Source organism: Alosa pseudoharengus, unplaced genomic scaffold, assembly GCF_046254945.1.
Source record: "Alosa pseudoharengus isolate Yale_2024_CS ecotype anadromous, Long Island Sound unplaced genomic scaffold, YU_APseudo_1.1 YU_APseudo_1.1_scf_11, whole genome shotgun sequence".
Taxonomy (NCBI): domain Eukaryota; kingdom Metazoa; phylum Chordata; class Actinopteri; order Clupeiformes; family Clupeidae; genus Alosa; species Alosa pseudoharengus.
Genome location: NW_027468576.1, coordinates 15,194,528 through 15,205,782, shown reverse-complemented (window position 1 = coordinate 15,205,782; position 11,255 = coordinate 15,194,528). Strand labels below are relative to the sequence as shown.

The following is an 11,255-nucleotide window of genomic DNA, read 5'->3' as shown; positions in this document are numbered from 1 at the left end:
AATACCAATCAGGGCAGGATGTGTAAAATGAGGGGGGAACTAGGGATTGAGACCAATGCTACAATGAGTTCCAGGAATTTAACAGTCCCAATGAATTTACACACACACACACACACACACACACACACACACACACACACACACACACACACACACACACATACATAAGCATTTCTTTTCACAAGTGCTGACTGCCTGAAATGTCGGTGTGGTGGGGATAACTGTCGCTGGTCTAACACCTTCCGAACCCCTAAGAAATGTATGGAAAGTATACATTCCAATTTCCATAGGCGGTTGCTATGGCCTGTCAGGATGGTGTGACACTGACAAACACAGACCGGGACTGTTCAACGCCACTCAGGGCAAGTACACTGAGGTTACTCAACCCAGGACTCAACCCAGAGTCCATGTCTTTGGTTCAGGGCTTCTTTGAGACATGATTATGGGTTTGCTCTTGTCGCGGCAAACAAAAACTCTTTGCCACATCAGAGCGGAATGCAAATGAAAGCAAACACTGACAGCGCTAAGCGCCAGGTGAAACGAGCGAGCACTAGCTGCGGTTAGCCTCTACGTGACACCTTTGTTTTCAGGTGAAGCACACCATCATGGAAGATTCTATGCTTCATGTCTATGAGCAAAAAAAAACAAAAAGGGGGAGCCTCCCAGGCCCAGTCATGAGGAAAAGTCATTAGGCTTCTATATCCTTCTCTATCCTTGCCTGAGTATGTGGACTCAAAAGGCTGCACCGGTTTAACTGGTGAGCCGACATGTCTGAAATACGCTCTTGTGGGATTCGAGCGAACTGTTTTGGTCCGTCGTCGCGAGAGAGTGCAAATTAAAATAATTAACCAGCTGGCAGCATTTGATGTTTGGTATTTGAGCATGTCGGCAGAAGCAAGTCTATTCCGCGCACATACGAGTAAATGGGAAGTCAGCTGTCGAGATTCTTCACAATAATGATGAGCAATTACGATGTTGAGTGGTATGTAAACAGCCACAGATATTTTGCCAGACAGATTGATTGACAGAACTTGGCAGCCAACACAGAAATAGCAAAGAGGAGGAGAAAAATACAGCCACAGCAATTAGGAGGAGGACGTGGAACAAGGAAAAAAGAAGTGAGAGAAAGAAAGAAAAAAAGTTATTTGTTTAGCCGTGGAACTGTTAGAGAGAGAGCAATAGGAAGAAAGTGTGAGAGAGAGAGAGAGAGAGAGAGAGAGAGAGAGAGAGAGAGAGAGAGAGAGAGGGACGTACCTGCCGCTGCTGCTGGCCTCGGTGCACTGAGGCTCTCCTCCTGGGGTTTGCACGCGAACATCTGCCTGTGCAGCTGCAGCAGAGGCTCGCTGGAATGTGCTGCATTCGGATGGATCGTGTGAGCCGTCTCCACGGACAACAGCGACGACGGCCCAGCCACGCCGTCTCCTGCGGCCTCCCCGCTCGGCCGCCTGAGGGGATAGGGGTGCTGAGACGCCTCGGGCGCGACAGAGGCCGGGCCCTGGTGCCGGGAGGAGACGACGGTGGTCGCGCCACGCAAGGTCAGGGGCAGCGGCTTGGGCGGCTCGGCCTCGTCGTCCTCGGGGATGGGGTTGTACCAGATCTCGCCCTCGTCATCAGCATCGTTCTCCTCCTCGGCTGCGTCCACCGCGTTCTGGCGGGGCGGCTGCGGTGAGACCCGCGCGTGCGAGTGGCCGTGGGTGATGGTGACCAGGGGCAGCGGGAGGCGGAGGGCCGGCCGGGGAAAGGGAGCCGGCCGAGGCTGGCCCTCAGGCGAGATGCCCGAGGCCGGCGGAGGAGAAGAGATGAGATGCTGCTGGTGGTGATGGTGGTGGTGCTGCTGGGCTGGGTGGTACTCCTCTGACCCCGGGCCTACCTCCTCGGCTGGACAGGGGCCGGCCGAGCTCTGCTGCAGCCAGTTGCGCTTCTTGGAGACGGTGATGGTGTTGAGCTGAGCCCTGAGCGCGCTGCTCGCCTCCCTGTGGGCATTTTCTATGAGTGCTGCAAAGAGAGACACATGCGGTCACTCAGGATGGGGCACACAGAGCAGGGGGACATGGCAGTGGACGCGGTAGCAAAGATCAGCACCAGCCACAACTCTGACCAGTCCACAAACACACACACTGAGTGACCATAGCCATAATCAGCCCATCGTGATCCACCATCACCTGCACCCGTCTTTGACCAGGTCTAAATCACAGAAATGGAGAGAGAGACAGATCTGAAGGGCCTGGAAGGGGTCAGGATCCTCTCCAGCCTGCACACAAAGCCAATGGGGATCATGGTGTGCTTTGACCTGCAGGTCTCTGTGCATCTCCGTGATTTAGATGAAGCCGTTCGACCTTGTGTCATGAAACCATGAATGTTGTGTCAGTTGTCCTTGTTTATCTGAGAGTTTAAAATGATATCTGCAGCACTGTTCTCTGTTCAGTATTGGCTGCACTAACACTAAAGTATACTTTGAGTTGTACATTGTTACACACACACACACACACAACCACACACACACGCCACCACACCTTTTCCTCCTGCCATGGAAAAAAAAATATAAAGGAACCACAAAAACTTCAATGCGAGCATCAAAATATCTGCTGTGATTATAGAGTCCCTCGCTGTGATTACAGAGTCCCATAATCTGCACACACTTTTGTAAACACGACTCCAAAACAATGGTGGCACAAAAACACCCCAAAACACAAGTGTGCAATTAGAGCAGTATGAAAAAGCCCAAGCCCTCAGTGCTCCCAGGCCTCACTCGCCCTGTCTGCAGGGCTTGCCCTGAAGGACTTCCACAAGGTTTGCTTTTCTCCTTCCCCTTCCCTGTTCTGGGTTCTCACTCTCCTCTCTGACCCGAAACACAAACATTTAATCATACACTGTGTACAAACACACACACACACACACACACACACACACACACACACACACACACACACAAACACTGCAGGCGCTTGGCACACCTCGGCTGGCCACCTCCTGCTGTGCGGGCGGCATTCCCTTTCCCTGGAAATGTGGGATTAAGGGGAATGTGTGCGCGTTCCAAAATAGCCGGCATCACACGGCGAATGCTGAGCGAAAAACATGGCTCTCTCTAACACACACACACACACACACACACACCTCCACTGCACCTCTGGCTGTGTGTGTGTACAGAGTGACTGAACACACCATGAACAGGCAGGCTGTGAGTGGGAGGTGGAGTGGGGAGGGGAGGGGAGGGGGGAGATTCAGGTATGTGGCAAACATGACACGGAGAGCCACAGAAGTGCTAGTGTTTTTGGAATGAACTATGTTTCAGAGAGGACAAACACACACACACACACACACACACACACGCACACACACACACACGCACACACAAACACACACAAAATCACAGAGTTTGAGAATGTTAGGAAACATATAAGAAGAAAAAAAACATCTTATATGTTTGGAAAAACAATTTTAGATGGATATGTGTCTTCAGTGTAAGATGTACATTCCTGACGAATTGAGGTTGACACCGGGTCTTCATATCCTAACTGCATTAGTGCAGGAGTCTGGGCCTTGCTGTGACATGCAGAGCTCTGTTAAAATACTGTTTTGATACCAGGTCTGCCACTCTCGCAGACAAACCCCAAAACATGTTAATGACACATTCTACTTTCCTTAAGGAAACACATTTCACGCAACCAGTGCTGCAACCCCTCCAAATTACAGACTGCCGGAAAAAATATTTTCACTTCATAAAACAAAAAAGTACAGAGACTCTCAGGGCAAGGACAGAGGGAAGTCAACTTCAATCTACTGTATCATTACCACAGAGACAGTGTCAGAGTCTGCTACTACAAGTACATTCCAGTTTCAGCAATTAAAGCCAGGGTATTTATCGCAAAAGGGGGCCAAAATCACATGGCTTGAGAATTGCATAAGGTTTGTTTAGGTTCACTGGATTTAGATTCTGTTTTGCTTCATTGGTTCTTCTGACTTAGGCGTGGAAAAGCAACGCAAAGTGAGAACTGAGAACCTTATATTGCAAAGAGTTGAAAGAGTAGGGGGAAAAAAACACAACACATTAATCCTCCGCGAAGCTCGCGCCATGCTTTCTTAGGATGTAAAGTAAACGTCTTCCAGCCGGGGCTGGGAGTTGGAGTACAGCAGTCGGCCGCCCGTGGCGGGTGGCGGGCTGTCGTCGGCACGCACCTTCTTCACACGGCAGAGCTCGGCTTTAGTCAAGCCACAACAGAGGACGCCCCAGCACTGCGTGCCAGTAAGCCTTCTGGCTGAGTAGATCAAAATGCCGCTCGCAATTATTAAAACAACAACAACAAACGACTATCCCTCACAAAGAAATGCCAAACGGGAAGCCAGACTTTTCACTTCACATACATCTGAAGCTAAGCAGAATTGAAACGGAATTGTAAAAAGACTCAGTGCAGCAACACAACTTTGATTAACTCTGCTCATAAGTACGTTTTATAACTTGCTCTGATCTACCGTGGAGAGTGAACCTCAATAAAAAAAAGATGAGAGACCAGACTTTGATTCGCTAAGCTGTAAAAGTGTTTTATTATTTACCACGTGTTAAGGACTTAATTAAATGACTGTGTGTGTGTGTGTGAGTGTGTGTGTGTGTGTGTGTGTGTGTGTGTGAGGGGTTTTCTGTGAATGATTCTCGTCTGTCTGAGGTCAGAGCAGGCTCTGCTGCTGCTGGAGGCTGTGAGGCATAGAGTTTGGAGTGGCGATGGAGTCTTTTTTAAAGGGTCTTTCATAACACAGCGTGAACGTGCTCTCACACGCAAGGCATTCCAGACCACAGAGAGACTGATTTACTGTCTTCCCTTGCATTTTTTACCACCACATGCACAAACACACTCACAAAGCGCACACATACCACACACACACACACACACACACACACACACACACACACCTACACACACACACACACACACACTCACACTCACACAAGTCATCTTCAGGCACACATTTGTTCCACTGTGTTTAGATTTTTTGGGTTACACTAGGGAAAGATTGCATGTCGGCAAAAGCGAAACACTGAAAAACTGTAAAGCCCTGTGTTTTTGTTTGTCTTCACACAGAATTGACAATTCACCTGTTACACAGACAAGGAAATGCAATAAAATGCAGCCTCAAAAAAAAGCAGAACACTTTTGGCCTGACATTCTTTTGAGTTGGCAAGAGCTTCAACATTTTTTTTTGGAGGTCAAATACAGCTGCAGTCCATTGAAGTGAGAACCGCGTGGTGCAGGGCTGCCTGACAAGAGCTTACAGGAACCAAAGCTCCCCGAAGACTCCTTATTGATTTCCTATGGCCCTCTCAAGACTGCCGCAGCCAAAGAAACTTTTGAACTCTCTCATTCCCGACAGTTTCCTGAACAAAGCACACACCCGATAGGGTCAGAGTCCAAGCCTTTAGACTCGTGGAACGTTATGAGATGACACATAACACTGACCTGCTCTGTATAGCCCTGTGGCAGAGTAGGGGCAACAATAGAGTTGGGGCGGGTGCACAGGGATAAACACTAGCCAGATATAGCACAGCGACTTCCAACCGGATGTGAACAGGAATAGATCCACGCATGCACGGGTCAGCCAAGTGCCACTTATTCTGAGAGTAGTAAGTAGTGGACTGGACATCCTGCCTCTCTGAATGACATGCACCTTTTTCTATGTCTCTGACTTCTTGAATAGATCCACTGTTATGCTTGTTATTCTTGCCATTTATGTATTACATGAATGGACTGTGTGAATGTGGTTAAAAGGTGGGAGAAAGCAAAAATGACTGTATAATAAACTTACTCCATACCTATGCTTATACATACATGATGAGAAAATGCCACCCTCTCCAACAAAGACACAGGCGCACGTGCGCACACACACACACACACACACACACACACACACACACACACACACACACACACACACACACACACACACACACACACACACACACACACACACACACACCTCTGATTAATCAACACTCCATTAATTTCTAGTATGGACATGTCATATGAATACAATTCACATATTTCACAATGCCGACAGTGAAAATATGACAAAAGCCTTCCGATGTGGCTGCACATAGAAACACCACAGCGTTGCCAACCTTGCCAGCTGGCTCATGGCACAATCGCCGGGTATCGCGTTTAGTCACAGGCGGGTGTGGAGTGTCTGTCTGAGCCACACATCTCTGTTGGTTATCGAATCTCTCATCTACAAAAACACCGTCCATAAATCTATCCAATGACGAAAAAACAACACCATCAAACAAAAGGTGCTTTGTACCTCCGTGTTTGTGTCTGTGTGTCTGTAAGTGTGTGTGTGTGTGTGTTTGTGTGTGTGTGTGTATTATTGACAAAGAAGACTCAGAAACCATGTCAGCAATGCTGGAGGCAGGTGCTGGCACATGATGAAGTGCAGCAGCAGACAATTTCCTGCCTGTTGCTTTTCTCTGCCTTCACCTAAAAATTTGATACGTTAACAAACGGCAGCCAAGCAGACTAGCCTGATATCTGGAGCGTGTTTGGTGTGTGTGTGTGTGTGTGTGTGTGTGTTTGGGAGCCTGCCTGACCTTCTCCTACCCTCCAATAACACCAGCAAAAAAACCACTACACTCAAAAGCATGCCTCTCAGGTATCAGTTTTGCAGAGAAATGTTAGTGCAAACTTAAGCGACAGCCAACAAGTCTTTCTTCTTCTTCCAAAAAAGCCACTAAAAAGACTACCCCCAGGGGCTTTTAAAAGTATTTAGCTGCAGCACACAGTAGCACGAGTTTGCCTCGCATTGTCAATATGATGGAAGGTTGGAGAATGAGAGAGATGGTCGACAGACATGTTTGCGTTTGTGTAGGTTGATATACAGTACATCTTTATGTATACACCCCTTATGGTGTTCTGAACGGTTGCAACAGGGTCAATTTGAGACAAACTGAGAGCAGGGAAACACCAGACAGGACGAGGTACGTGCTGATGGCCAAACGCAGACCAGTGGACGCCATGTTGGCTCTCTCTGTCAGCCAGCTTGTCTGTGCTGTCGGGCTCTGCAGCAGTCTGACTGGAGCCCTCTACTAACAGCTCTGTGTCATTCTCATTTAGCTTTTAGCCTCTATCAACTGACAAACATAACACACACACACACGCACACACACACACACACACCTCCTCAAAGGGAAAACACTGCCGGGAACAGAAGGAGAGGTTTCCATTTTAAACCATGGAAGCGTGGAGCACTGTATATCTAGTTACTGGTGTTTAGCATCGGCCCAGCCTTCAGAGTACGAGAACTCTCTGGGATAATTAAAGTTGAATGGGAGTGTGTTGGTAACAGAGAAGAAAAAAGGAATACGCTTAGTTGTAAGTCATGCTAGTGTGTGTGTGTGTGTGTGTGTGCTGACAGAGAGTAGGTTATTAGTGTGTGTGTGTGTGTGTGTGTGTGTGTGTGTGTGTGTGTGTGTGTGTGTGTGTGTTGACCGAGAGTAAGCTATTAGTGTGTGTGTGTGTGTGTGTGTGTGTGTGTGTGTGTGTGTGTGTGTGTGTGTACACGCTTTCGGCTTCTTTACAGGGAACTCCATGCCAGAGTGGGATAATCCCAGTGGTGACCTTAATAAAGACTTCATCGCTCTCTATTTCGCTCATTCATAAGCAGCCATTGGGAAACAGAGCGCAAACAAGGAAAATAACACCAATGACATTTAAAACATTCACTCCATGGGTCTCTTAAATACTCAGGTTTCCATTAGAATAGACAGAGATAAAATTAGTGGACAAGGACAAGCAACAAAAAACCTGCTCCTCATGGTAAACTAAACACAGGATAACCATGAACATATTCATGGGTTTCATCAGGTCCCTTTCCACAGGTGTATTAATCAAGCACCATGCAGTCTGCATTGATAATCAAGATGTTTGATTTTATACACCTGTGGAAAAGGACCTGATGAAACCCATGAATACAACGCCCTGACAAGGCATATAGCAAACACAAACAACAACATGGAACTCTCAATACACACAAACACAGACACAGACACACACACACAAACAGAACATGTAGCCTTTCCTACCACCGAGATACAGCAGAGGCAGACTCTCTGACTGCGGCTAAAAGGAAACTAAGGCTGAGGTGTCAGGGGAAAGGGAATGCGGCAGAGATACCGGCAGCCAAAGTAGCAGAGAGCTGGCCAACAGCTATCCGCACAAAAACAAATAAACACTTCCTCTGCCACACTCCACAGATCAAGCTCTATTCTGAGCAGCACAGAGGAGAAAAAGAATGAGAGACAGACAGAGAGAGAGAGAGCGAGAAAGAGAGAATGTGTCAGAAGTCTCAACACAAGAGTGTTTAGCCTTGACCCCGAGACAACCAAAACATGTAGTGTTGGCAGATGAACAACCTGCTTAAAAGACATTCAAAAGCTTAAAGACGACCAAGTCATCATTACATCATTAAGCTATTATCTTTCTTTTAGTGGTAATTTGGTTTCATGACACAAGATTTGGAGCCTTGAAAGCAGATATTACAGTTGTGTGTTAATAACTGTGATTCCCATTCTAACCCATACCTACCACCACCACCACCAGCATAACAAGATAATATGTGTGTTAGTAATTAATGTGTGCTACAGTGAGATGAAGTCCTTTGCCGACGTGCTGCTAATCTGTGTTATATGAACCTACTGTACACCATTAGTTGTGAAGGGAAAAAACCCGCCACCGGTTAGAAGAGGCTAAGGGGAAAGCAAAGAGCCCAAGCAATCCATCCCTTTGCTTTTCATCCAGAAGTGATAGTCACCAGTCGGATATTTTATTGAGGTAAATTAAAACATTCAGCAGGTTGTTCCCCGCAGAAAGAGCGGATACGCCTCGCCGGCAGTGGCGTGCCTACCTGACTGATGCACTCCTTGACAAGGAGCAGCACTTTTGCCTCTTTGAACTCGGGCCGTCTGGGTTGCTGCTTTTGTCCCACTTGGTGCTCCATGAGCCGGCCACATATTAGACGGGCCGTGGGCGCGCAGGGAGGACCCCGCGATGCGCTGCTTCATTTCGGACGACAGCAGGCGTCCTCTGTGCATCCACTCCTGCATTTTGTTGACCGTCAGCCCGTGGGGCTTGGCGGAGCCTCCTCCACGGCTGGAATTCAGGACACTGTGCTTGCTCCTGCCCTGATTGTCCACGTTATCGGAGGAGCCGGAGAGGCTGTTTACCGAGCCATTGCTCTCATTTAGGCGCCCATCTTCACCACTGCTCGTGGTATCGTAGGCGACTGTTTTCCCAGATGAGAGAGTATCGCTCCCCTTTTTAGTCTTGTCCACATTGCCAACGGCAATAGAACTTTGGATATCTAACTGGGCACATGGCCTGTTCACAGTGGCATATTTCATGGCCCCGTCACTAACTGACCTTTGTAAGACTGCCCTGGTCTTGGAGGTACTCACGTTTTGGCAGCTTTTACTCAGTAAACTACTCTTAGGGCTGAGTGAAATGTTCTCACTAAAGTTCAACAACGAGTCGGTGTCAGATACCTGTTGAGCACTATGCTTTCCAGACGATGACCCATCACTGTTCGAGTGCTTAGTAGAAGATTGTGAGCAAACACTATCATGTGACTGGCTAGTGGTGCTTCCAAGCTCAATAAATCCATTGTCTTCTACTTCACCATCTAGGCTAATGTCCTGCATTGCGTTTATCAACAAATAATACGCTTCTTTCAACTGGATCCTGAGTCTGTCTGTTTCTTGAGCGCTGCTGTTTTGATCGGCACTGGACACATTTGGGTCTTCCAACTGCGTCAGTGTTTCCAATTCGGTATTTGTTTCAACATTAATATGACGGTTCTGTGAGTTTGATACATAAAAGGGTAGAATTTCGTTATCGTAGTAATCATCATCCTCACTATCTAGTGAATGGTGGCGCAGTGGATCTCTCGCGCACCCAACACTGGGAGCCACGTTCAAGTCGAATATTTCCAGTTCGGTGGGGAAAAACGTTGGGCTAAGAAGATTTGGCGTCTTGATATCCCTTGTCAATCCAGCCAAGCCCTCGTAACTTTCTATATTCTGTATTACACGAACTTCTTCTGCATTGCTTTGGACATAATGTAAATAATTTGATTCATGTGGAAACATTTCCGTCCGTCCGGTTGTTGTTACATTAGTGGCAAACTCCTTATTAAAATGGGAAGTAGAATGCGCTTTGTGAATGGAATTAGTAACGCAGCCAGCACATAAACTATTCTGCTGGCCAAACACCACTCCGTCGCATAGAATCTTTAGATCTCTGTCGCAGTGGACATTTGTCTCGCCGTTCTTTGAAGACGCATAGTGACCATCTGCCAATTTAACGATTCCTCTGTCTGTATTAATCTGGCTAAAGTTAAAAAGCGTAGTTTCACAGCTCCCGAACCCTATTGAATCACCTCCAGTAGTTTGTCGTGGAAGTGGTACAGGGTGTTTTTTCTGTGCCTGCGGTCCCCGAAACGCTACGTTTTGCACTTGTCCTGAGAAGTGAGCCTCTTGCTTATGAAAGCGACTCATCTCCTCTCTATCGTTGCCTCTGTCAAGAATTTCCCTTTGAACTGAGACCCCCAAGAGTTTCTCATTATTTCGACCCCCAAGCCTCGGGCCCCCGCTGAACTGAGTGTCCCTCGCTCCTGTGTTTATGTGTGGTGTCGCCTCGCACTGGGGAAACGCGTTCCTAACAACTACCGTGTTCTCTACTAAACCTAACACCGTGTTGTTGTAGCTTCCGTTCAAGTACTTCTCGTTACCTATCATTTTATCTGGTAAAAAATCCAACTCAGTGATCGTTACTATTTTGTGAGTTGGACCGTCTGTCTTTTGCAAAAGTTTTTCTTTACCTTCTCTGCCCCCGTTAGCTGCAACGCCGCATCCACCAGCTGTCGTCCCTTTCTTGGATTTCTTCCCCCGAAGTTTAGCTAATAATGTCCTCCGCAGAGGATCAGCCATTCCTTTGCACCCCTGTGTTTATCCAGTTTCAGCAGATGCACTTCGATGGGTAGAAATACACTTCGAATACCCTCTCTGCGATCGAGACTCGCCGAAGGTCCGCAGTCCTCTCCATTCTCCGCTGTCACCTCTGAGCTCTCTCCCCGGTTTCCTGTGCTAGTTAGCTGTTAGCTCACTTGCTCAATTGCACCTCTCTCTCTCGCTCTCTCCCTCGCTCACTCGCTTTCCCCCTCTGCCCCCCTCTGTCCTGCTTGCAGTTCAAATACTTGGAATATTTTCTGGCGGGGGT

At 47.7% G+C, this 11,255-nt stretch overlaps 1 protein-coding gene across 2 annotated transcripts in view; it reads right to left on the bottom strand.

Annotated features, from left to right (window-relative positions):
* syde2 (synapse defective 1, Rho GTPase, homolog 2 (C. elegans)) overlaps window positions 1-11,255 on the bottom strand; it is a 46,213-nt gene extending 34,958 nt beyond the window's left edge. The window contains exons 1-2 of one of the 2 annotated variants that reach the window (XM_076278097.1): window positions 8,887-11,255; window positions 1,255-1,995 (exon numbers count right to left, since the gene is read on the bottom strand). In XM_076278097.1, coding sequence (XP_076134212.1) covers window positions 1,255-1,995; window positions 8,887-10,966 — 2,821 coding nt within the window. In that variant the 5' untranslated portion in view covers window positions 10,967-11,255. The remainder of the gene's footprint in view (window positions 1-1,254; window positions 1,996-8,886) is intronic. The other variant, XM_076278098.1, reaches the window with a different exon arrangement.